This window comes from Peromyscus leucopus, chromosome 3 (assembly GCF_004664715.2).
Source record: "Peromyscus leucopus breed LL Stock chromosome 3, UCI_PerLeu_2.1, whole genome shotgun sequence".
NCBI lineage: Eukaryota > Metazoa > Chordata > Mammalia > Rodentia > Cricetidae > Peromyscus > Peromyscus leucopus.
In genome coordinates, this window is record NC_051065.1 from 78,954,694 (window position 1) to 78,982,342 (window position 27,649).

At 37.2% G+C, this 27,649-nt stretch overlaps 1 protein-coding gene across 1 annotated transcript in view; it reads left to right on the forward strand.

Moving 5' to 3' along the window:
- Nucleotides 1-27,649, forward strand: part of Ccser1 (coiled-coil serine rich protein 1) — a 1,130,812-nt gene that overhangs the window by 364,450 nt on the left and 738,713 nt on the right. Inside the window, 2 exon segments of the mRNA XM_028889267.1 lie at nt 206-297; nt 300-412. Of these exon segments, the coding sequence (XP_028745100.1) occupies nt 206-297; nt 300-412 (205 nt within the window).

The following is a 27,649-nucleotide window of genomic DNA, read 5'->3' on the forward strand; positions in this document are numbered from 1 at the left end:
TCTAAAGCTGTAATTGTCATTGAATTTTACCACTAAATATGCAATTTATAATTTCTGCTGAAGGTCTGAGTACTTCAAAGACTAATTTGAGAAAATGACAAAGTTCACAGGAAGTATTTAGTGTTATATTAACACTGATTGACACTGGAAGAAATGCTGCTTTAAGCACACCACATTGTAATTTTTGATCTTTGTTTCTTGTTAGGAGCCTTTCCCTGAAAATAACAAAAGACATTGATCAAGAAGCCCGGTGTTCCCATGTCAGCCGGATGCCCAACAGTCCCTCCACAGACTGGCCCTGCTGGGTGTGGAGGAAAATGGAGGTGTAGATTCTCTGCCATTCAGACTGATGCTACAGGAGTGCACGGCAGTGAAGACGCTGCTGCTGAAGATGAAGAGAGTACTTCAAGAGGTAGGGCTGCTCTGCAGTTAGCGCTTGTTCCTGCTGGTCTGCCACAGGTCTGTAGACCTGCTTACACTCTGCTCAGTCTCCTGTTATCTGTGGGGCATCGAGCACAGGTCAGGTGTTCTGCTGAGCCTTAGCTTTCCTCGTATACCAAATGAATAGCTTCAAGTTCTGGTGTACAAATAAGTACTCAGAAATTCTTCAGATTCCGTGAAAAAGGAAGTTAAGACCAATATTTCCCTAATCTGTCAGTCAAGGAGAAGTAGGCATCAGCTATGATGTAATCCATTTATGTCACTGTCAAGAAGTTGAGAAGTCTACTGAGTTTTCTTCACCTTGATGTTACTTGGAAATCATCTATATAGCATTATAAAGGCAGGTTTTTGAAAGTGATTTTGTTCTGGTCATAATCATCCCAGTATACCTCAGGCTGCAGGTGTTAATGAAGTGTCTAGTGGATATGTTTGCCCTCTGACAGCCTCTTGTGAATGTTTTCACACCTACTGGTTTTATGTGATGAAAGTATCCTGAAATAGTGTCTCTACATCTTCCTCAATTATATTAATCAGTCATATGGGAGTATCTATACCTCAGAAACTGAAAAGCACTATACATTGAGGCTTTCAAAAACTTTTTGACAGGCTGAATATCATTTAAATTTTGACTAGCATGCCACTTCATGCATGACTATACAATCTCTGTATTGTTAATTTAACATGTCTGTTTTCCTGTGCCTGAATGGTTAAGTTGGAATCTCCTTAGCCTCCCTGTGTGATACTACAATATGACCCTCTGTGAACAGCAAAAAATAAAATCTGTTATATTAAAGGCTATTAATCTGAAAGTCTATAACAATTATCTCTTCCACTTTCTACCTCTTGCTGGTAAGGATTTTAGTAAGAAACCAATATGTGTTGAAAGGAAGAGGGGAGGAAATGTCAGGATGCCTTTCTGGGGTACTGAAGTTTATGATTGTAAATATCTATGATAGCCACTGTGGAGTAACTACATGGAATTCACAGAGAATGTTTTCATACTTGTGTCTGGGTTCCTCATTGAGCAGAAATGAATGATAATTAATCCTTACAGGTACGGCAGGGTAAGCAGTTCTTCCCTGTTTGTGCATACTTCTCCCAAGCAGTGTGTAAATGGTCCTGTCTGATCAACACAGGCTTCAGTTCCAGAAATGGACATTCACACAGATACTTTTAGGGAACACCTTCCACCGACTTGTCCTCTACAGCAGGGGTTTTCTAACTGCAATTTCCACTTCATCACCAAATTTGAATGTATTTTATATTAATAAAATTTGTTTTAATTAGAAGTTCAGCTCTTGTACTGGATTTTTAATATTTCATGGAGGTCCTTGCTATCTGGTCGTCAAAGCAGGCATTCATATGCTACCTTTAAATATTTTCTAGTGTGACAGTCTTGTCTTTTATTATACAAGTTTAACCAAAAATTAGGTTGTGTGCTATGTTGACATATGTTTTGCTGTAGGGGTCCCCCTTTTCCCCTGTTGGCCGGTTGGCCACCAGTCCATGAAGACAAGGGACAGAAATGATGACAGAAAGCCATAAGGCCTGTGAGCACAATGGAGAGAGTGCCCAGAAGATGACTTCAGTGAATCAGCTCAGCTTTATTCCAGAGTGAGGAGAGATATTAAGAATGGGGACAGTAGCTGGACATCACCTAATTTGCATTAAACAACACATCCCTCTTATAAGGTGCCTAGTAACGTCTTAGTTATCATATGTGAAAGCGTGATCCTATGGTAATACTCCTAGCCTGTTTAAGCAGGGGGGATGCTTCTGCAGGGAACTGTGTCAAGGGTCATACTAGAGATAAGTCAGGCATCTGGGCCTATAGACAGACTCCAAATAAGGTCAGGTAGAGAACAGGGCACCTTCTACGTGGAGTGGGGGTGGGAGTGGGGTGTCATCCATGTTGCTGAGCTCTGAGTGAGCTGCCAGGCCATGGTAGACTGCAACTTCCAACCAGCAGAGCCTCCAAGCAGTTTGCCATTATTTTTGAGGCAGAGTCTCATGTAGAGTCTTCTGGCTTCAAGCTGACGATGTCATGAAAGCCAACTTGAATTTATGACCTCCTCACTCCACTTCCCTGTTTCTAGGATTGTGAGCTTGCGCTGCCATGCCTGGGTGGTATACAGAAAATGTTTACAGTTTATCATCAGTTTCCTGCTTCTACCTATGATAAATGTTAGATTGGGATTGATGGACATGAAGTGGAATCAAAAAAGCTAACAGGCATCTCCAGAAGGGGAATTGTTCTTTAATCAGAACAACTGAGTGCCACAGTACCTGCAGAAGTGAGAACGTGCACATGTGCGGTACACTTCTTGGGGTTTTATAGGATGGAAAAGGGAAAACTAGGTATGGAAAGAATCCATCTGCAGGTCAGTTCCCTGGCAGTAGAAGTGGTAGACACCAGAGGGTTTGGTATGTGGACCTCCTCACAAGTATCTTGGTCCACTGAGGCCTTTAGGTCATTAATAGCTACATCATCCCTACTTAAAATGTTATCACTATAAACTAATTTCCAGAAGTATAAGATGTAGTCAGGGGTTTTTCTGAGCATAAAACTAATGAAAATAACTGAACAAACTGAATTATGTATCTTGATTGTAGCAGAAGTTTCTCTGGTCCCACCCAGCCCTGAGGTCCCACAGCAGTTTATTAAAAAATCATTCAGAGGCTTATATTAATTACCAACTGTATGGTCTATGGCAGTCTTCTTGCTAGCTATCTCCTTCATCTTAAATTAACCCGTTTCTATTCACCATGTGCTCTGTGGCTTTACCTGCATCCCATGTTGTTCCTTGAAATAACTGAACAAACTGAATTACATATCTTAACTAGGTTTTGATTTTATAATCCCTTTTCTGATGTTCTCCTTGAAAGCTGTCTGTGCCTTAATGGAGGTAATATACACTTGTGACATTTTCATACTTGGGTAAATAAAAGCTGATTTTGTTTTCCTTATAACCAAATTCTGGATACTTCATTGGGGAAGGGATCTGTGTAAGCATTTGAAAAGGCTCAGAAACAACAAAAAGGTCATAGATGTTTTTGGCCAAACAATTCAAGATGACCTTACACTTACATGCAGTGAACGGCTGGTAGCTAGGAAATCCAGAGCCAGAAGGTTGTTTCCTGGGTGTCTAGAGTTCATTAATACTGTGGGACATGAGGAGGACTTTCCATTGTAAGTTCCCATAGCATTTGAAATATGTGATTGTTCTTCAAGTCTTAAATGTGTTATAATTAAAAACAAGCAAACAAACAGAGCCAGATATTAAGGTGAAAGCTGAAAGAACAGAGAAGCAGAGCAAGCCCTGGCCAACCTTATCTTGCCAACTTCCTGAATACTCTGACTGAAAGCCTCTGAGTCCTCATTGGGAAGGATCTCAGCTGAACTGCTTTAGTTCCTGTTTCCTCATGCCTTACATACCTTTCTCCACACTGCTGTCACCTCCTGGGATTAAAGGCATGTGTGTGCTTCCCAGTACTGGGATTAAAGGTGTGTGCCACCACTGCCTGGCTCTGTTTCCAGTGTGGCCTTGAACTCACAGAGATCCAGATGGATCTCTGCCTCCAGAGTGATAGGATTGTGTGTGTCACCACTGTCTGGCCTCTATGTCTAATCTAGTGGCTGGCTCTGTCCTCCAAACCCCAGGCAAGTATATTAGGGTATACAATATATTACTACACGTGATCTTCCAAATTACCTCGTCTACAGAGTCAATATTCCTGTACCATTTGAATGAATATGAACACTATTCTTTGGTTCCAATAGTAATACTTAAAAATTTTAATAATTACTTTTGTGTTGTTGTTGTTATCATTTTTATTTTATATTATGCATTATATGTATGTGTGCCAAATATGTACCTGTGTCAGCAGTGGTCAGAAGAGTGCATTAGATCTGAGAATGGAATTAATGCTGGTTATGAACAATAATGTGGGGACTGGGAGCCAAACTCAGTTCCTCAGAAAGAGCAAGAAACATTCATAATCACTGAGCCATTTCCCCAGCCTTATAATTTACATTTTACTAACATGTTTTACCCAATATCATTTTTTTTCAAAATATTTTATTTGCAAACTGTACTGAAAATATAAGCTAAGTACTAAATCCTATTAGCTCATTCATGATTTCTTCCTTTTAATTATTTTATCTTTAATGGGTATTTGTTATTCCATCTCCTTGGGTTTAAGAAAATGTTGATCACATTATATATTTTGTCAGTTAGTAATTCTTACACATTTTAACCATATACATAGTGAACTAATCTAGCTTTGTGAATCCCATTTGTTATGCTAGACTATTACATGGAATTTCAATTGAATGCAATTCTTAAAGTGAGTACAGCAGTGAAATTAGATACAACCCTGTGCTGATCATGATTGACCTCCTGGTGGGAGCAGCTCTGCCTGTGAGCAGTAGCTATGGCTCTAGGCTGGAGTCAGTTTCAAAAACCCCTACTGAGTCCCAGCCTGCAGAAGCTGAAGACTTTCTGACATTCTTTTCTGTGGGTCCTATAAAGAGGAACTAGATTAAGATATTCTCTTGAAGATGTTGCATTAAATACAGCTGACTCCTTCCTCTATCTGAGGCCTATTCCTGGATACTTGGAATTCAGTCTGTGCCTCTTTTTTTCAGTTATTCCCACTTGAGGGATGTTCCAGGTTCTCATTGTAATCATATTTGGCATTCTGACTTGTAAGCTTCCCACCTACAATCCAGTTTCTTTATTGGAGTCAGAAAAAAAAAATGAGTATGTGATCAGTCACTCTTTGGGGACACTTTGAATATTTTCTGAACACACTTAATTGTACACTGTATTTTAACAATGTTCACATCTTAGGATTTTACATGATTGATTCTGCAATTGCTAATTCTTTATCTCCAATGATACTCTAATTAAAAGTCATAAATGAGTTGAACTTGCCATCTTATCCTAGTATCTGTTCAAAATATATCTACAGCTTAATAAATAAATGGAAGGAAAATATATATCATTCAACTCTAGTCAGCCATTAAATTACTGTTAATTGGTAAAACTGGCAAACATGAGTGCCAGTTGAAACTCAGAAAGGATAACTACTGCAAGTTCTCTTCTTCCAAGGAGAGGAGAATGTGACTTTCTCAGCATACAAAATAGAAACACATAGCAACCATTACAAAGTTTAATTTGATCATGCCCCTTATACATGCTAAAGACTGTAGACTGAACACATAATCTCCCAGAGCTTTTCAGATCTTCTTATGGATAAGATGCTCTGGGATTCATTAATTATTATTTTAAATATTATCCCCTAAATCCTAAGAATTAGAAGAAAAGCCTATAGGCTTTGTGGATGAGATCTTTGTTTTTCCCTATGTATCCTCACACTTTCCAAATAGAGATAATTTGTTCTTACAAGCCATTATTTTACACTCAGCAGAAAGGAATAATTATAAATCATTATAAAACTGCACATCACTAAGTGTAAGAGTTCTTATATGTCATGTGTAGTAATTTTCTTACTTTGTCAGCTGGGTAAGCCTACCATGATGTTCTGTTGACATCTAAGCTTTGAATTCTAGCATGAGCTGAACATGGAGAAACTGAACACAGATCACACTCCTAAATCTGGACTTCCTTAAAGTCCCCTTTCTCTTAAAATGTGCTTGAATTTCAATAGAACAGTTTATATCAAATATAAACTGTTCTATTGAAAATGCTTAGTAACTTTGGGTCTTTGAAAATTCTGTGTCTTATTTTTAAGATTAGTTATAAAAAGAATTAATTAGAGCAAAGAAGAGCTATTAAAATTTTTAGGCCATTATTTTTCTTGTAACTTCATTGTTATATTAAAAAGTACATAATTCAGAAACAGGGTTTGTTTAATGTCCCCATTATTTTTTCTGCTCTCTATTTTCTCTGATACGGTTTTATTTATACTATATGGTAACTGACTGACAAGGATACTGGAAGGAAACTTCAAATACCAATGAGCAATTGATGTCTTAGTAAAATGGCAGGTGGTTGAAGGTGGACTCAGGGGCCCAGTGATCTGTTTGTCCCTTTTTTCAATGTGGCTAAATTGAGTAAATCTCCATTTTCTGCTTTGTATTGTTAGTTCGTCTCTTTTAATAGGCCAATTAAGGGTAGTTATCCCCCAAAAATCAAATGTCAGACTTTCTCCAGAATCCTCTAGAAAAAAAAATCCATCTTCTAATTTTTCTTTGTCAACAAATAGAGGTAAGAAGCAGCTGGTGCCAGCCGTAGAGGGAAAACAGGTACATGTCCTTGTAATAAACTCCAGATATCTCTGGCCTTTCAGTCTCTCCTGTCCATCTGAGAACAACTTTCTCTGAACTCTACAGTTCATCCTACCTAGGTCAAAAAGATTGTTACTGGATTTAGGGTGATACACTGTACCACAACAAGCTTGAGATTCCCCTAGGAATCTACTGTTGGGGGAGGAAAAGACTGAGGCTCTAGTAGTTTATTAGAGGAGGACCTTGTCTTCTGGATAAAGATTTACATCTCAGAAGTTCTTGCAGGAGGAATGGAGCTGAGACAGATGGGTAGGGACTGTTGGAGAATATTATTTTAAGGTGTGTTACTTTTGTTCATGTTGCATTGGTTTAACTCTGTGAAGCTGTGCTACTGTGCCTGTCTAAAACATCTGATAATCTAATAAAGAACTAAATGGCCAATAGCAAGGCAGGAGAAAGGATAGGCAGGGATGGCAGGGTGAGAGAATACATAGAAGGAGAAATCTGGGAGAAGGAGATTTAGAAGCCAGAGAAAGAGAAGATCTCCAGGGACCGGCCTCCCAGCTACACAGCAAGCCATGGAGTAAGAGTAAGATTTACAGAAGTTAGAGAACAGGAAAAGCCCAGAGGCAAATGTAGACAAAATAAGTTATGTTAAGAAAAGCTGGCTAGAAACTAAGCCAAGCTAAGGCCAGACATTTATAAGAATAAGCCTCCATGTGTGATTTATTTGGGAGCTGGGTGGCACCCCCCAAAAAACAAAAAGAGTAAAACAAACAAACAAACAACAAAAAGGGACCATGTGTTGACTGGGCTGCTTAGTGATGCTTTTCTTTTGTCTTGTATTTAAACACTAGCTTCGTGTTCCGTCCCTGAAAACTTGAGAAGTCCTTGGATCTCTTTGACACTCCTTTCAGTGTAGCCACATTGAATACCTATTTTCAAACTACCTTCCACAATTGAAAACAGTAACAACAACAAAACATAATTAGATGACAGTAAAAAGATTCAACTGAGACTCTAACTTCTTGTCCTCAGTTCCACACTTTCTAAATTTTTATTTGACAATTGGGCAATGTGACTGTAACTCAAGTATTTCTTGAATCAGACAGAGTCAAACAATGTCATGTAAATGCAAACAAATCAAAAATATTTTATGTAATGAGAGGAATAAATTCTGGCAAAATATCTACCTTGTAAGTGAAAAATCAAGGAAATAGTTATATTTAAAACATGATACAATTCCCCAGTACTCAGGAGGCAGAGCCAGGTGGATCTCTGTGAGTTCAAGGACATAGAGGCCAGCCTGGGCTACCAAATGAGTTCCAGGAAAGGCACAAAGCTATACAAAGAAACCCTGTCTCGAAAAAACAAATAATAATAATAATAATAATAATAATAATAATAATAATAATAATAAAGGATTACAATTCACAAAACTATCGAGTTGATAAAAATATTTGAGCGGTGGAGCTTTTCCTAACAATTGTCATTAATTAAAGTGTTTGAAACCCATACTTCTTTTTCATTTCTCTGGTTCAATTTTTAATTTTATTTTCTAAAAAAAAAATACATACTTTCAAGGTTAATTTTCAGTATGAACTTCTCAGAACATCTAAAAAGCAAAAGATAAGGAACTCCAGGGAAGAATAATTACAGTTATAATTGTACAAGAAAACCTTTGGTCAATAGTCCTAAAGTAACGACTTGAGCCTGAGGTTCTTTTTCCTAGTGCACTTACGATTTAGAAAGTAAACAGCAGCTTAACAATCAGATGTCTTTTCAGGCTTATCTTGAAAAATATTGGTGGTAGATTTTTTTTTTTTTTTTTTTTGCCACCCTTTTAACTTTTGTTTGGTTTTGCTTGCACTAAAATGTAAGTGAATTTAAGAAACACTGTGGCAGTTCTATATGGAAGAAAGCTAGCATACAGAATATCTAAGAAATAGGCCTTTGTAGATTTAGCTGTGGGTCCCAAATGCAAAACAAGTCCTTCCTGTGCAGTGCCAGGTCAGGGCTTTTGAGCAGATAAGTCACTTCCAATTGTAGCATCCTATTGCCCAGAGGCATTTTAACTTATAGGATTCTGCTTGTGGAGCATAGTTCACATGGTAAGTACTAGAGAATTCATTATTCCTTTAAGATTTATATTAGAAGGATGAAAATATAACTAATAACAGAGTTTCCTCCTTGAGAAGCTAAAAAAGGCAAATTAAATCTAAAAGAAGAGGTAAGATATAATGAAAAAGAAAAAAAGTGAAATATATTTTGGACAAATAGTATGCAATTTTAAAAATCCAATGGAGTTTTAAAAGAAAAAGGAATTACTAGCAAACAAAATTAAAACAAAAAGAGAAAAACAAAAACAAAAACGCAAACAATTAGCTCAAGAAAACCAGGAAGGGAAGAGCCATTGCTGCAGATTATATAGACATGAGAATGGTAAGATTATTAGGAACAGCAGAGTGTGAAAAGTCAATCAATACAATATGAATGAGAAATACAAATTATTCAAAAAATAATTTTAAGGTGACATAAGAAGAAACTAAATCTGAATAGCCTCATTTTAAAATTATTTAAAATCATAAATATTTGTTATCTCACAGAATTTTTATTCAAAAATTTGAAAATAGCTCCCTATTGGTCATAGTGAAAAATTAGATGTCAGCCATGGTTGGTCATATCAAGATGTCAGTCATGGTTGGTGATAGGAAGGCTACACTAAGTCTGAGGATCCTCTATCTAGTACATTCACAATGTAGCTGAGAACCAGTGACAGAACAGTTTCTCACGTGTATGTTCTTCATTGGGCCACATGGTGCCAGCTGCTCTCAGGACCTACACTCCACATGAGCACGAAAAAAATGCATTTTATGAAGTTGTTTTAGAAATAGTATGTCATTGCGCCAGTGACATTGATTGGTCACCAAGAGCAAACTTAATTGAGATTGGAAGACACTATAAAAGGCTTGGGGAGGAGAGAGAGAGAGAGAGAGAGAGAGAGAACTGTGCCTCCACATGAAAGCTCACTACCACAGTCAGCTTTGTAGTCTCCAGTGATTTATCTCTCACGTATGCAAATACATTCCATCCCTTATTCTACTGTAGCATCAGACAAAGGCAGGAAGCAGCCACATTCTCTACCAAAATATCACAAGAACAATCTCTAGGTCACCTATTAATGTTCTTCTCCTCTGAAACCACATGAACTAGAGCCCACACTTCAAATCACTCTCAGTACCACTGTCTTCCATGGTCCTACGAGTACAGCTCATTAAGCCCTGCATAAAGCATTCAACTGTTCTACTAATTGAAAACCCCAAATTCTACTTTCTGCTGCAAGCAGCATAGTCAGGCCTGTCACAGCAATACTCTACTCCTGGTACGAACTTCTATCTTTGTCACTGTTCTATTGCTGTGAAGAGACACCATGACCACAGCAACTCATGAAAGAAATCATTTATTTATTTATTTATTTATTTATTTATTTATTTATTTTATTATTATTATTATTATTATTTTTTGTTTTGTTTTGTTTTTTCGAGACAGGGTTTCTCTGTGTAGCTTTGTGCCTTTCCTGGAACTCACTTTGGAGACCAGGCTGGCCTCAAACTCACAGAGATCCGCCTGCCTCTGCCTCCCAAGTGCTGGGATTAAAGGCGTGCACCACCACCACCTGGCGAAAGAAATCATTTAATAATGAGCTTTTGGTGGCCATTCTCATTCAAGCCACCAGTTATCCCCAGGATATCAGTGCTATGTAACTGAAGATTTTCCTGTGTCCTGCCTGGTTGCACAGCTGCTCAGACCCAAGTAAACACACAGAGACTTATATTAATTAAAACTGCTCAGCCGTTAGAGTTAGATCAGGCCTACCACTGACTGGCTGTTACAGTTAAACTCAGCCCATTTCTGTTAATCTATATGTTGCCATGTTTTCCATGGCTTTACCTGTCTGCCATTACATGCTGTTCCCTGGATGGCAGGCTTGTGTCTTCTGACTCAACCTTCCACTTCCCAGAATTCTCCTTGCCTGTTAATCCCACCTATATTTCCTGCCGGGCTACTGGCCTATCAGCATTTTATTTATCAACCAATGGGAGCAACACATTCACAACATACAGAGCACCATCACCCATCAACATCACTCTTGCACCTTTTGGAATATCCTGCCATCCTGATCATTGTTGTGGTTTATAGGCATTTCAGCTGGGTAAGCTGTCGATTGCTTTTCTTCCATGGAAGCTTGTATAGTTCCTTTCATTGCTGTGAGAGTTAGTCATCCAGACCATGTCTCCAGGCTCCAAATTCCCTGTCTTAATTGCATGGTATATTCAGGAGTATGGTCTTCCTTCAGTTTATGGGAGGCAGTTGAGGGCCAAGTAATAGCATATATGTTTTGGGAATCTCTTATATTTCCCTGACCAACAACTTGAAAGGAGGTTTTCCCTGCTGGGCACTGGGATTTTTGTTAGATATTCTATGGCTTTCAGGGGGAGCATTGCCATCCAAAGTTTCATAACTTCATTTAAAAATATATGTATACATGTATTCTGACTGTCCTGGATCTTGCTCTATAGACCAGGCTGGCCTCAAACTCACAGAGATCTGCCTGCTGAATGCTGGGATTAAAGGCATGCACCACTACTGCTCAGCCCCTATTTCTTTCTTTATAACACCTGGGTCCTACCATTTCCTTATCTATAAGCATACCCCTACACACACACACACACACACACACACACACACACACACACACACACATGCACACACACACACACACATGCATCATGCTCCCTTTTTACATTCCTGATATCTGAGTTTACTCTGGGGTTAATAGTTTATTTCACCAGTTAGTTTTATAATCTTGTTCTTTTATTTGTACATCCATTAGGCCATGATTTCATAGCATACAGATTGAACATCACAGGCTATTTTCTATTAGTTCATACCAAGTGTGCTTCTCTGCATGGATGGAGCATGCTGGCACTTCAGCTGGACCCAGATACCTTTCTCTTTAGCTTTTTTCCTTTTCTGGTCCTTTTTTCTTCTTCAGTTCCAGAAGCTATTTCAGCTCTTAGAATGGTCACAGGCTGAAACTACGTTATAATTCACTTGGCAAGAATCTTGGCCTAACCTGCATATTTACAATGCTAATAGCATACTGAGTGATGCTGTGTAGTTTTTCTTTTTTTCCACAGTAACTTTTTTTTTGGGGGGGGGTGGAGCTTTACTTTTTGAGCAGTATACATTCCCTTGAAGTCTATAGTATTATCCATCTTGCAGATTGAGAAATGTGTGGCTGAAAGAATATCTATACTCTTGAAAGGGCCTGGAGAATATATTATTAGTGCCTGTCCTCTTTCCCATTGAGTTTATGACTTGGAAAAGTTACTGGAAGTCAGTGGTTCTGGTTGAAAGAAAGATATTTTTCATCTTTTATGTGTTTGGAGACAGGTATCCAAAGGCTTCTTTCCATTTTACAGTGTCTTTAGCCTGTAAGTGTAAACTGGAAAGTACTTTTGTCCCCATAACTCACTAAAACTGTTTGAATTGCCTGTTCCTATTTGTAATTCACTCCATCACATGAAAGCCACACCCACAAATCTCCTATAGATGATCCCAGCTATAGTCTGAAACAGGTGACTGACAGATACTTTCAGCTTTTAAAATTGTAATTTCTTTGATTATAAGTTCCATGGGGCAAAACTCAAAGCCTTAACAGAAGGCAGCTTTTGTCAGAAAGAGACCCACATCCTGTCACACCTTTCATCTTTCCATATAGCTAGTGAATAGCCCCATCCTTGTATTTTATCAGAGCTCACTGAATTATTTAGAACTAAGAGAGCATCATATAGATTGTTACCATGCTGTTGGTGGTATCACCGTCAGCACAGTTATTTATAGAATATTCATTTTCCCCTTGGCAAATCTGTAAATGAGCTTGATGTTGTCATTCATGTTAAGTGGGGGTGCTATTGTCCATTCCTTAAATATCTTAGTAATGCTAATCTGCTGCTCAGTTTTAGAATAACGTGTTAAAAACCAACAGTATGAGAGTTCATTCATGCGAACCAATGGGTCACACTCTCTTCTAACTGACCACCTTTCATTTAGATAATGACCTCTTTTAGTTTCATTGAGGACTTGCAGGCTGTTAATAAGGGGAGTCTGCATACAAAAGGCCTTGCCCTTTATGGAGCTAGAAATCTTGATCTAGAAAACCAAAGAAAAGATAATTCTGATTGCTTTTCTAGGTGAGCAATGCTACATTTTCAAGTGCTCTGTGAGAGCTTAAAAAAGCAAAGAAACTTCTTTCCTGACTCTATCACAGTTTCACTGATAACCTTTTTTTCTTTTTTTGGGGAGGTTGGGGTTGGGGAAGAAGTTTATTATATTGGTTAAGATCAAAGAATTATAGAATTATAGATATATGAATATAAATTTTACTCTGTAACTTAATAGCTACAACAGCCTGACTAAGGGTTTTAAGAGTCTATTTTTATCAATTATAATAATACTTCTAGTCAAGATATGTTAACAGTTCACAAATAAAATATAAGAGGCATCCAATGGATATGTGGGGAGAGCATCCATGAACATGAACTACTACAATAGTCTCATTTGTTGATAATTATAAGCAAAATGGATATCATATGTGATTTCATAAATACATTGAAGTCTATCAGTAAATCATGCTTAATAATGTGAATGTAGCATGTGCTAAATAGTACAAATGCAAAGTTAATCATTACTATAAAGTCAATGTTAGCTGAAGCTAAACTACCAATATCGCTGCCATAATGGGCTTTTGGGAACTTATTCAATAATGGCACCAATTTCATCTAATATTTTTTGATAAATGAACTTCTACATGTCAGTAGAGTTTCCTTCTCAGTTTAACCTGTTACTGAGTTGTTGTAAGAGATTATGTAATAATGTAAAAGATTATGGCAATTAGCCAGCCTGTAGCAATTAGCACAGAAAGAAGAGGGAGATGTGTGAAACACTTGGGACGTTAATGGTACTTGATGAATTGTGACAGAGGTGACAGAAGGAGAATAAGCAAGGGTAACCCTGAATCTCACTGTCTGGGTAACGAGCAGTCTGTGTCTGAGAAGAGTATGTGAGTGAGGAGTGTCTGTGTGAGGCTGAAGAAAACGTGAGCCCTGTGAGGGAAGAAGGAGACTGCAGTGCGTCCTTAGTTCATTGCTAGTATGTGTGCCACATTTGGATTGGTTTGTTTGCTTTTCCAGGAAAATCAGGGTAGAGATATTGTTTGAATATTCTTGACCATATAGATACTGCTTAAAGTTGTGGAACAGACAGTTTACATTTACACCAACATAGACTGCTTCAGTATTTAATGTTCAGAAAACCAGAAAAGAACAGAGCAGCGTGGTGTCTGTCTGTCTGTCAGGGAGAAAGTTGAAGTACAGGAGGGTGCTGAGCATCAGGGTAACAATGGTAAGTAAGAGCTCAGTTTCAGAGCCCTTCTAAATTAATCTTGAATGCAGACTACAAAAGCTTTTGGAACAACAACATTTACCATAACCTACAGGAAGTACTATTTTGTAAAGCCAAAACTTGGAATTAAAATAATGGTCAGACCTTCCTGATCACAAATTTTTGGCTTATGTCTTTACAAGGAACTGCTCTATGGGTCTGGAGGATGTTAAATTCCTCATACGACCTGCCACGGCATTTCTATAGTCCCAGCACTTGGGAGATCCTGAGGCAGGATTGCCAGTCTGAGGCCAGCTTGGGCTACGTAGTGAAACCTTATCTCAACAACAATGATAAATGTCCTGTGGTTCATAGATCCATTTTAAAGTATAGAACCTTTTAATTTTAGAAGGATATGATAAATTATATTGAATAAATCAAGAACAGTAACTAACATTTTATGCAGCATGCCCCCTGCATTAAGATAAGATCTTGTCTTTATTTTAAATAGTGTCACTAAAATTATTTTGGCTATTACTTAAACACAGAGGCAATCTGGCAGTGATCACAATTACAAGTCTGGAAGAGCCTGGACATACTCGAAGGTCAGCTCTAAACTGCATTCAGTACATGCATCTTTTGGGAAGAAGCTACAGCTCTCCTAAGATTCTCAGCTTCTAGCAGCAGAGGTACCACATAACTGCAGTGCTGAAAACTGCTAGATAATTTCAGGATATTCCAAAAATGTTGACATGAATTTGTTCTCCCAGGAGGGGTCGGGTATATTTTTGTGTGCAAGTGTAATGAAGGGTTTATGGTCATATATCTTACAAATGATATTTGAAATGAGAATTTACATTATAGTTCAATTCCTGTGGAACACAGGGTTTGAAAATGTACATGTTTATACAAGACAGTGTTAGAGAGTAATGTGTACTGAGTAAAACCACAAGAAAAACAAAAAGTGAGGACCTGCCCAACACAATATGCAAGATGAAACTGTCAGTGTAGAGGTAATAAGAACAGGTGTGCAAGAGAGCAAGTCTTGGTAGGTGTTTGATATTCACAAGTATTTCTTACAACTCTATCAAAATCATCATTTACATATGAAAATTTCAGATATGTTTGGAGAGTACATACAGACAAAATCTTTTGAAATTGTCTGTGCTTTAAGAAGCCCCTCTCTACTAGATCTGCTCTCACAGCTTTATTTCAGCCCACGGCCTCATCCTGTGAAAGCTGCAGGAATATTGTCACTTCTTTTCAGAAAATATGTCTTTGATATTCATGCAGTGCCTGAGACAACTGGTATAGGGTACTGTTGAGCACCCTGTGCCTGTCCCCACCCGTTTGCATTTGTATTTTGTTAAAAGCCCCCTTTCTCATATCCAACAGGTGTGGTAACACTCTATGTTGTAGTCACAGTCCATACTTAATTGAATAACCACTATTAGTGTTGCTATGCATGTCTGAATTTCCTTTTTTTCCATTTTCTTCAGAAATACAGCATCAGTGCTTCTGCTGGATATACAGCCATTTACTTTCAAGTGATTCTCTCTGTTATCAACTATTTCAAGCTGCAACATAGCAAATGTACAGCATGTGGCATCTCAGAGTCCAGGAAGCCTCCCTGTGGGGGCTCATCCTGTCAGGGAGGGAAGGAACTCTCCAAAGCCATTAAGCAAGTAGTGCAGGAAGAAGTGTTTTATCCTCTGGTAGTTGTTTTGTTTGTTTGTTTTTCCCCACTAAAATTATATTATGTTTTGTTTTGGGGGATTTTGTTGTTGTTCATTTGGGGTTTTTTTTGTTTGTTTGTTTGTTTTTGTTCTTTAAACATCAGAAGCCAAGCCACATGTAACTACAATGGAATGTCTTTTTCTAATCATCATGACCAGGAAAATGGTTTCTAAAGTTGAATCACGTTTAACCACTAGGGGGTATATTGACCTGGAGGTATCCTACTGCTGACAGATGAGAATCTAACATGCTTTGACAGAGGGAAGCTAATTGCTTAACTGTAACTGTAGCATTTTCACCTCAGTGAAATGTGTTAGTTTGTTGTTTTAGAAATTATAGACTTAAATATGTTATTTCCTGTTTATTTGTTTAAATTAAAGTTAAATGTAGTTATAGGAGTCACTACTGATACCATTAGAACCAAGTCAGGTTATGCCTTGGTAAACACATGTCAATAGATCCATTTGTCTTGTTTCTTTGATGGGCTTCTCCACCAAGTTGGGGGAAAGCAGTAGGCTTTCTTTTGGACCACCAACTAGCTTCCAAATCATGACACAGAAAATTATTATTAGTTATGAATGCTTGGCCTTAGCTTAAGCTTGTTTCTTGCTAGCTTTTATAATTTAATTCAACCTGTTTCTATTCATCTATGTTTTGCCTCAGGGCATTTTACCTTTCTTTCATTTTGTATGTCCTACTGCAAGTCTGACTGGCTGATGGCTGCCTGACTGACTATCCTCAGGCATCCCCCTCTTTTTCTCCCTTGTTCTCTTCTCTCCATTTTTTCTCAAGCCTAGATTCTTCCTTTTGCTTATTCTCTCAGATTTCTAGCCCTGCCTATCCATCTATTGCTTAGCTATTGGCCATTCATCTTTTTATTAGACCAATCAGGTGGCTTAGACAGACAAAGCAACTCATCTTCACATCAGTAAACAAATGCAGCATAAACAAATGTAACATATCTTTGCCTAGTTAAAGTAATATTCCATAGCAATTATCTTGATTCACTGTACTTGTAAAAAAATAATTTAAAAAGACATATGGACTTGAGGTCTACATTAGGGGTCAGAAGATATCTGTCTGTCAAGGCTAGTTCACCTAAGTTGTGCTGAGTCAAGTTACTTAAATTCTGTGCCTCTATTTTCTCATTAGTTGAGTGGCCAAAGTGATACTTTATTTATACCTTACTTGGGTTTGCTGTGGATATTAAATGTGTGATATGTTTAAAATATATGAAATGTAGTTAGATACAACAAAAGTTCAGTGTATACTACTCTTTCTTTCTCTCTTTCTTTTTTATTAACAACAGAAAAGGTTTTACTGGCATTAGAGGAATAAAGAATGATTCCAACACTTAAAGTCTTATAAGTACAACACTAGTTAATTATTTACTATATCTTTTTATAATTATTTTATAGATATTTTAAAATTTTTATTCTTCTCTCATATATTCCATCCTGACTTCAGTTTTCCCTCCCTCCCCTCCATCTCTCCCTCTCACCTCATAGCAAGCTACACTTAAGACCAGATACATGCCATCACGTTAAGGTTAGATCAAGCAACCCTACAGGAGGAAAAGGGTCCCAGAAGCTGGCAAAAGAGTCAGTGATTGTCCTTGTTCCTACTGTTAAGCATCCCACAAGAACACCAAGCTACTCAACCATAACGTATATTCAGAGGACCTAGGTTAGACCCTTACAGGCTTTCTGATCTCTGTGAGCCCCTATGAGACCCAGTCAGTTGATTCTGTGGGCCATGTTCTTGTAGTGTCGAATCTTCTGGTTCCTCTGATTCTTCCTTCCCCCCCTCCACAGTACTCCCAGCATCTGCCCAGTGTTTGGCTGTCGGACTCTGTATCTGCTCCCATCAGTTGCTGGATGAAGTCTTTATGGTCTCTTTGATACAATTTGCAAGATGATTATAAATGACATTTTGAAACAAAGAAATGATTGCCATTCCTGGAACAGGCAGTACAGAACTATTTGTAGTTAAGGTTACAGGCAGTGCATAGCCAATCAGAGGTTTACTCATAAACAAAAAATGAACCTTTTTGTCTTTACTGTAATGTGGCTTTTAAGCCTAATATGGAGGCAGGCTGTTTCTTCAGAGGACCCACCCAACTCTGCAAAAAGCAGCAGTGTAACTTCAGCAGGCTCTGGTACAGAGCTCACTAACTCAGACTCTGGCCACTGAGTCTTAAATACTCTTCATTGCATTCGATGAACTTAAGTTCCTATCTGCTGTGTGGCTCTTCTATGTTAGTTCTGAGGTGATTTCTCCTTCTTGAAAGTAATTCCTTTTTAATGGCCCACCCGCTTTGTCATTGGAATTAGTCCTGTGCGATCTTTTTACTACTTTAATAAAATTCTTGTTTTCTTTGAGAAAACAGAACGAAATTGATCTTGGCTTTTCCCTACCCCCCAAACTATCTCTTTATACACCACCAACAGGGCTACACTTTCTAATTCCTGCTAAACAGTTCTACCAACTTGGAAGCAAGTATTCAAATATATGAGTCTGGGCAGGGGGGCTTTCTTACTCTAACCACCACAGTCAATTACTTTTCCATACTGTGGTCATTTGAATGTGATTGACCCACATAATCTCATAGGGAGTGGCATTATTAGGAGGTTTGGCTTTGTTGGAGTAGGTATGGCTTTGTTGGAGGAAATGTGTCACTTCAGGGGTAGGTTTTGAGGTCTCATATATGCTCAAGCCATGTCCGTCCTGTGGCCCAGTTCACTCCTTATTGCCTGTGAGTCAAAGATATAAAATTCTCAGCTCTTTCTCCAGCATCATGTCTGCCTGCATGCCTCCGTGTTCCGCCATGATGAAAATGGACTGAGCCTTTGAACTGTAAGCCACCCCAATTAAATGTCTTCCTTTATAAGAGTTGCCATGGTCATGGTGTCTCTTCATAGCAATAGAAGCCGTAACTAAGACATACATTTTATGTACTCTGTCTGTCCTGGAGACAATGAGCCCATATGCAGCTGGGGCAGAATTATGTACAGCTGAATGGGAGGTATATGGTATATAGGTATAGGTATAGAGTGGCTGGAATCTCAAATAAAGGTGGAAGGGATCTCACAGGCCCCTCTTTGTGTGAGGGACATTCTGACGTCATGAGGAGTCATGAGGAGCTCTTGGTGTGGTTATAGGTGTTCTGACTAAAATGACAATAGCTGTTGTGTTTAGAGGACCATGGTTTACATTTTCAAAATGATGTTGATATTTTTTTAATTTTCAACTAATATTTCTTTTACTACAACATTGATTATAATTTTGGGTCTGGGACTTTTTTAAATACTCAAAAAATAATTTAATTTACTCTAAAAGCAAGTTAAAATGGACTTAATTTAAGTCTTTGTCCTAAGAACTGTAACTATCCAATCAGCATATAAAGGCAACATTTTATTTATGATAGTATTTTCTTTAAAATTGAAATTTTTGGCCTGTGTATAGAATATAACTGTGGAAATACAGGCAAAACAAAACCTGCTTAAAATAAAGTATTTTATGTGAGGTTGAATGGTGATTCTATTTTCTCAGAACCTCTCTGAGCTTTACGCATTTCAAAGTTCAGTCTTAAACTGTGCTGTGCTAGATTTTATGGGCCATTTGCTGTACTTACACAGTTCTGTTTAGGCATAGAGCTGCAATTTTCTATTCAGTTTATCAACAAATTTTCTACAAACTACTGTTTCTGAAACTACAGCATGTAGGAATGAAGCAAAAAAGGAAAAAGAGGCAGAAGAATAAATGGAGAGAGGGAGAGTATGGGGAGAGGGGAAGGAAGGAAAGCAAATAAGTGAGTACTCAGGGAGCAGAGGGGAAGGAAAGATAGAGGAAAGGAGGAAGGAGGTGAGGTGTGAGGGAAGAACACAATGAGGCATGGGAGGAAGAGAGGACTTGCTTCCAAGAACTAAATGCCTTGCAGGTTTATATTAGGAAAATTGAAGACTAGAAAGATAACTCAACTGGCAAAGTACAACATGAATACCTGGGTTTGATTCCCAGAATGCATGTAACAAAGCCTGGAATAGTATACACATGAAATTATAATGGCAGCCCTGGAGAATTAGAAACAGAAAGATCTCCAGAGCGAGTCAAATCTGCGATTTCCAAGCTGATAGAATCTGTGTCAAAAGAAAAGGTGACCGGTGCCTGAGGTACAATATTTGAGGCCGTCATCTGACTGCTTTAACCATATGCACACACACACACACACACACACACACACACACACACACACAACACACACACACACACACACACAAAATAAATGAATAAAGAGAAGCCTAAAGACTGAAATTTCTGCATTTGTAGGGCATGATATAAAAGGCAGGCGATAAGGAAATTAGTTGCTGTGAAATTAATTATATTACCCCCAAAGATACAGGTTTAAGTGTCAGTTCCCCAGTGGGCCTGTAATTACACTATAAAGGAGGATCCTATACAACTAATAGGTTTTTTTTTTTTTTTTGAGAGAGAGAGAGAGAAATACAGAACATGATTAGAAAGTAACTATCCGCCAAACAGTGCACCTTAGAGAAATGAAGCCTGATTGGCCTCTCTGTGAGGTATCACAGAGAACTCAAAAGGCATGACCATTGTTGGAGTCCTGTGCTGGTTGTGTGAGCTTTCTCTTCCTCTCCATGCATCCCATACTTCTAACATTTCATCTCATCCCCTCTCTTCCCCTGTCCTCCTCTCCTCTTCCTTATGTCCTCTGTCTCCACCTCCTGCCATTCATTTAGAGACAGAAAAGGCATCTCCAAAGCAGGAAGAGAGTCCTCATAGGAACACCTACTTCTGGTCTTCAGAACTGTGAAAAATGTCTCTGTCTAGGACTCTGTTACCTGTTCCTTAATCTGCCGATCTTTATTCTATCATGATAAAGTTCTTCAAAATAAAAATAAAAATATCCCAACAGCTCCCTGTTTCAAATGGAATGACATCGCACTCTCAGTCTTCATTCAAAGCCTGTCCTCGTGGATTATCTGGTTCTAACTCTGGTTGGTGTCTCAGTTCTGCTTTGGTCAATGTGCTCTTTCCATTATTCTGCAGGTAGGCAATGGTGACTTCTTAATGCAAATTCCTGGGCATTTGCTGCCCCAAGGCTCCCCATCTTCACACTTCGCTGTGTGTATTCTGAAGCTGTTTTCACTTCTTTATTAAAACTCCCCTGACGTTCTATTTGTCTTCTTCTACTGATCATGGCCAAACTATAGTTTAACTTCTTAGATTGCTTCCTGCATTTCAGTTGCAGAACTTGTCTTGTTTCTTTTCTACATTCCAGAGCACAGAGCTTGATGGAGGCTGGAGGACCTCTGACTAACAATTCTTAGGTTGATGAGGAAAGCATAACAACTTTGTAGAGAAAAAGAAAACAGCTTTACAGTCTCTATAAATATCTTAATTTCATTTTTATAATTTCAGCCAATTTGGCTTCTGGGTCTTACCGAAGGTACCATATTGAGTCATTTCTGAATTGTATTTCATTACAATTTTTTAAGACTATAAAAAAAATAAAAGCCTAAAAGAACTTAATTAGCAAATGAAAAAGCAAATTAAAACACACATATGTGCAGATACCACACACTAAAACCTCTGAATTTTAGGCCTTGTCAAACCAGCACAAAATTGACAGCATCTTGTTTTGAATAAGTGTGATAAACTTTCAGGTGTTTGATGTGTGACCAACATAGAATCAAATAAAAATGAGAATAACATGGACATTCCTTTTATGGAGACACAGCTTATGGTGTAAAGCCCTATGTAGACATTTGAATGGAGGATGTTTTTGGGGAACAATTCTTCATTTCAATTATTGCAAAAGCTTTTATTATGGACTATTTTTCAGAAAAGTTTATAGAGTAAACAGTCCTAAGTTATGTCCTACTTTAAGGCAAAAGGCACATTTGAAAGCTAAATTTTGTTAAATAAGCATATTTTAGATACTCTTGCAACAGAAAGGAAGCTTACTGAGCTATTGTAATTCGGTTCACTGTTGTAAGCATTTCCCTGTCCTTACATATCCACATCAGCATGTTGTAATCCTCAAATGCACAGAATGAAATCTACTTACAAATTGGGATACTCTCAGCTCCTCAGCACTTCCCTAGTGAAAGTGTGTGATAGTGAGCCACTGATGCGCACTGCAAAGACCTAACATCACTTTGGACATAATAATTCACATTTCTAAAATTATTCATTCTTGCTTGAAATTCCATCAAGACTGTGCTGCTTTTTGGTGTACTTGTTTTTCTTTTTGAATGGGAGGCAACTACGTGCTCTTAAAAGAAAAGCCTGTACAATGATGGAGATGGAAAGGTAGTACTTAATAAGTCTCTCACTATATTCTTGCATTCTTGTACATAAAGATGGCTGCCTAGACAGCTGCTATCCTGTGTTCCCTCAGAAGAGACAGGGAAACAGAAGGAGATGGTTAAGGTATTTTGTTCTGTTTTGTTTTGTTTTTAATATCTCTAGATTAGTGTCCTTCCACAATATGGTTTTGTGCTGAACACCAAGTTATTTTTCTTAATAAATTTATTTTAATTAGAACATAATTATATCATTTCTTCCTCCCTTTCCTCCCTCCTTCCATGTCCTCCCCTTAGTCCTCCTCAAAATTTTGCCCTCTTTTTCTTAGATTTTTTTGTTACATATGTACATATTTATGTGTATGTGTGTGTCTATGTGTGTACTATAGATATATAATTATAATTAAAACTGTCTACTTAGTGTAATATATATATATATATTATTGTTTTAGGCTGACTATTAGGTATTTGATAATCAGGTAGGAGGCTCAATGCGGGGGGGAATGCTAATTTGTCTACTCTCAACAGTCATTAGTTGCCTACAGTTCTTTGTCAACGTGAGTGGAGTCCTTTGAAATTCACCTCTCAAAATTCACACACTGTGGTAGTTAGAATGAGAATGCTCCCCGCCATAGGCTCATATATTTGAATGCTTACTCACCAGAGACTGACACTATTTGAAAGGTTTAGAAAGATTATGAAATGTGGCCTTGTTGGAGGAGGTATGTTAATTGGGTTACACTGTAGACAGAGTTTCCCATCCCAGGAGCCACTTCCATATTACCACACAGAGGCTTATATTGATTTTAAATGCTCAGCAAACAGCTCGGGCTTATTACTTACTATCTCCTATGTTTTAAATGAATCCATATTCTTCTTTACACTCTGCCATGTGAGGGGACCTTCATCTTGCTTCTCCTCTTCTCCCAGCTCTCTGACTCCACCCTACTTTCTCATTTAATTACCACACATGTACTTTTTGCCTGGTTATTGGCCTATCAGCTTTTATCAGCCAATGAGAGTAATTCATAATCATAGTGTACAAAAGGATTGTTCCACAGCAGTGGGCCTTGAGTTTTCAAAAGCTCATGCCAGTCACAGTGTTTCTTTCTCAGTCTATGGATCAGGAATCAGAATGTAGAGCTCTCAGCTCCTGCTCCAACTCCTGCTTGCATGCTGACATGCTCTCCACCACATAAGCAAGCCTCCAGTTAAATGCTTTCTTACATAAGAGTTGCCTTGGTCATGGAATCTCTTCTCAGCAATAGGACAGTGACTAAGCCACACAACTACTTATCATTGCCCTTTGTCTCATTTTTTCTCCCTTTCTCTCCATCCTTCCTCTCATATTCTTGCTGGTCCTCTTTACTCCACCCCCAATAGTCCTCCTTTCTACCTTCATGATGTACATGTACAATTTTTCTCTTTTAAATTTAAATCACATATAAGAGAAAACATGTCGTGTGTATCTTTCTGAGTCTTCTTTGTTTCACTTAATATCTCTATTTCTATAAATTCTTATGTAAACCTCATAATTCCATTCTTTTTCACTGCATTTCACATTTCCTGTACCACATTATTTTTTATCCATTTGTCTGTTCATAGGCATCTAGTATGCATATCATGGTTACTGTGGATAGTGCAGCAGTAAATGAGGGTGTAGAATGTAAATTATTATGATCAGCTCTATTTCATCTCTCATTCAATATGGAGAAAAAGATACTTCTGTGACACTTTTACATCCAAAGTCTTTGTGTGTTTTGCTGTTGTTGTTTGATAAAATAGATCATTCAAAACTCTTAGAATCCACCCTCAAGATGGATTACCCCTATAAATACTCTGTGTTCTGTATGTTTCTAATGGAGGTGAGTTAAAACTTTCCAGTATGTTTTTATATTCTCTCCTTTCTGTTTTATGCTACTAATTATAATATTGATTGACTTTACCATTTATCAATGGATATATTTCTTTCCATTTGTATTGAACACTCTGATTTGTGTTTACTTTATCTATTATTAATACTGCCATTATTGGTACAGCTTCTATTGGTCAGTGTTGTATAGTTTTCATTTCTAGTATTTATTGGCAGTGTTTCTGCATTTTTATGTTTTATGTGTTTTAGAAAATATAGTTTCATTTTAGTCTTAGAAACTGGATTTAAAATCATCTGAGAGGAGCTTATGCACTTGTGCAAGCATGAGGACCTTAATTTTAATCCCCATAATGCATGTGAAAATGCTGGGTATTGCTTACATATGCCTGTAACTCAAGAATTGATGAGCAAATGGGTCTTAGAAGATCAGTGACAATCCAGCCTAGCTGAAGCAATGATCTTCAGGTTCAGAGAGACCCTGATTGAAGGGAATAAAGCACAAATGATAGGAGCAGCTATCAGAATGCTGTACTGCTTGACCTTGCAAGGGCACACACTCAAATTCACATATGCATGCACACCACACATACAGCCATTAATTAATAATTTAAAATTATTTTTGCATCTAATTGGAGCATATATTTTGTTCATATTTAAGGCAAATACTGGGATATTTGAAATGAAATATACAACTTTAGTTTCTTCCTTTCTTCTCAATTGTTCTGTGTTCTGTTTTAGATCATTTTGTACTCTTTTCTTTCTAATTATTCAATTTCCTGACTTCAAGTCTAATTAAATAAGAATATTTAAAAGATATTCTTTTAGCAGATATATAAGAGATCGTAACATATGTAGTTAACAGGTAGAAAGTCTAATTCAAATGAACACATATTTTTGGTTATGTTTTGTTTTTTTAAAGTTATATTAAAATACATTTATCTTTCAGTCTTAACTTTGTGCTGAATGTTTTATATTTTACATGGCTGTGCTTCTCCTTAGGATCATTATTCAAATGCCCCAAGAAATTTTTAATATACTATGTGTTTTCTTATGGGAGTGATAGTGATGAATTCCTTCTGTCTTTTAAAATTTATTTCCCTAAAATTATTATGTTCATTTAAAATATTTTTAGTAGATATGAAATTTGGTGATTGTAATTGTTTTTTGTTTGTTTGTTTTAGTGCTTTAATTTTCTGCTTTGTGTTTAATGAGAATTTTATTGCTTTTTGGAAGCTAATGTGTTTGGGGCTCTTTTAACTTTCTTTTTAATTGGCTTTTAATAACTTGATTACCTTTGTAAAGACTTGCATTCATTTGTACTGGAAATACAAGTCAGTGGCTATTATTTGGGAGGGAAAAAACAACATTAAAGACCTTTAATGCTATGTTGATAACTACTCCTGTAGAAGCTTTCTAAAATTTATACTTATATAAAAGAGTTTAAATGGAGTTACCTTACAGTGGAGGTGGGGATAATTTCTCCCTAAGACAACATTGGCTATAAAATTAAAAGCCAATGTCAGGTATAGTTTATCTATTTTTAAATTGTTTGTCAATGGGGTCCTTTAGACATGCCCCTCCATATACACACAAACATTCCGGGCTATTGCTACCACATTGGTTACCATCTAAACTTGATGGTAAGACCTATGGATAAAGAACTACATACTTGAGTCATAGAACATGGAGAAATCAAGCTGCTATTTACTGGGAAACTTTATCCCCACTAGCTAGCTTTCATAGTGCTGGAATGTTCTATGCATATTACCTAGGACAGAGGAGCAAGAAGCAATCAGCTGTCTTACCCAAGTATGAGTCCTGAAAATTATAATAACTGGCCTGACAAGATATAGTTACAGGTGCAATAGTGGCATGAATATTATGGGAGTAACCCATGACTTTCTAATTGTATATAAAGCATAATCCATAAGACAAAACTCATGGTTGACATTGTTAACTGGGTCCCAAACCTGCGACTGGTGAGATCACAAACTCTATAGGAAAACCTAGTTTTTTATACTGCTAAATGAATATAGTAATAAAATGCCTCTACATCTTTTATTTATATACATAGATGAGATCATCATCTGACTTTGATGAAAGAAACTTATTTTTGCAGTAGATACTGATAAATATTATTGGCACAGAACAAGACAATAGACAATAAAAGAGTGAAGTTATCAGCCCAACATGGGACATCTGAATTATACTCCTTCCTCACAAGTCTTGGAGATCATTACAGAAACATTGTAAAATCCAAAGCATGTGGACATCTGAATTGACAATGGCCATGACTGGGCTATTCACACATGAACTAACAGAGGCTGTGACTACATGTAAAAGATATGCTCAGGGTCATGTTAACCAGAATTTGAAGCACAGATTAGACATTATGAAGTCCCACCACTGGTTTTGAAAATGTTGGCAATTTATTGCTGTTTGAGGTGGGAGAGTCAGTTTTATTTATGGATACAGTAGATGGTCCTATACTCATGCACATGTAGGCAGCACTAAGTAGATTCAGAAGTTTTAAAAGGTACACATAAAATTGGGAGAAAACTCTGGTGGAGCGATAAAGAGGGAGTTGGAGGAGAAGGAATGGGGAGTGGATTTGATCAAAATATATTATATGCATGTATGAAATTCTCAAAAAATAGTGTTTACATAGTTACAGTTTTAAATTTTAATACAATATGATTCTGTTATTTTTTCAAAGATTATATCTGTGTGGCTCTTTTCCTTTTGAGACTATATCAAATATATACAATATATAAATAAAAAAAAAAAAAAAAAAATAAAAATATACATGTATATAGAATACATATATATGATATATCATAATCTCTCATGCCTTTCAGAAATATTTCCATATTTTATTCTCTCCATGTTTCCTTTAGAATATCTTCATTTGATTCAAATTTCACTCCATGAATCATTTATTCTGGTAAACCACAATGTAAATTTTGGCTACTATATACTTTGGCCAATTTTACTTAGTATGATAATTTTAATTATCTATTGATGTTTTCCATCTTATCATGTAATTTATTAAACATACTAATTGTAATCATGTTAATTCTGTTATAACTGTAACTGCATTTTCTCTGACTCTGTATTAGCTCCCCTTTTATTGCTGATTTGTTTGGTTTTATCTATTATTACAATTATTAATGATTAATGAAGTCACAGAAGCAACTTGAGGTTCTGCATTTATTAAATTCCTTTTAAAAGACTTCAGCAGGTTCTTAAAACCTAAGCATTTTAGAAGAATCCAAAGATTGAAATTATTCATTGGGAACCTGTGGAATTACCAATTGTAGGAAACCCAAGACTTCCTCTAGACCCTGTCCCCTGGAAAACCTAAATCTCAAAACACTCTCTAAATCAAGTACATGGAGTACATCTCTACAGAAGATAACTCGACCATAGGTTTCTGCTCAACTTTGCAGGCTTTACTTTCAAATTCACAAGTGACCTCGAGGAGAAAAGTGGTACCCAATGTTCCAGTTTCCTTTTTTGTTTTACTTTGATTCTTTTCTATGGATTTTGAAGGCTATATGGACAATTTTG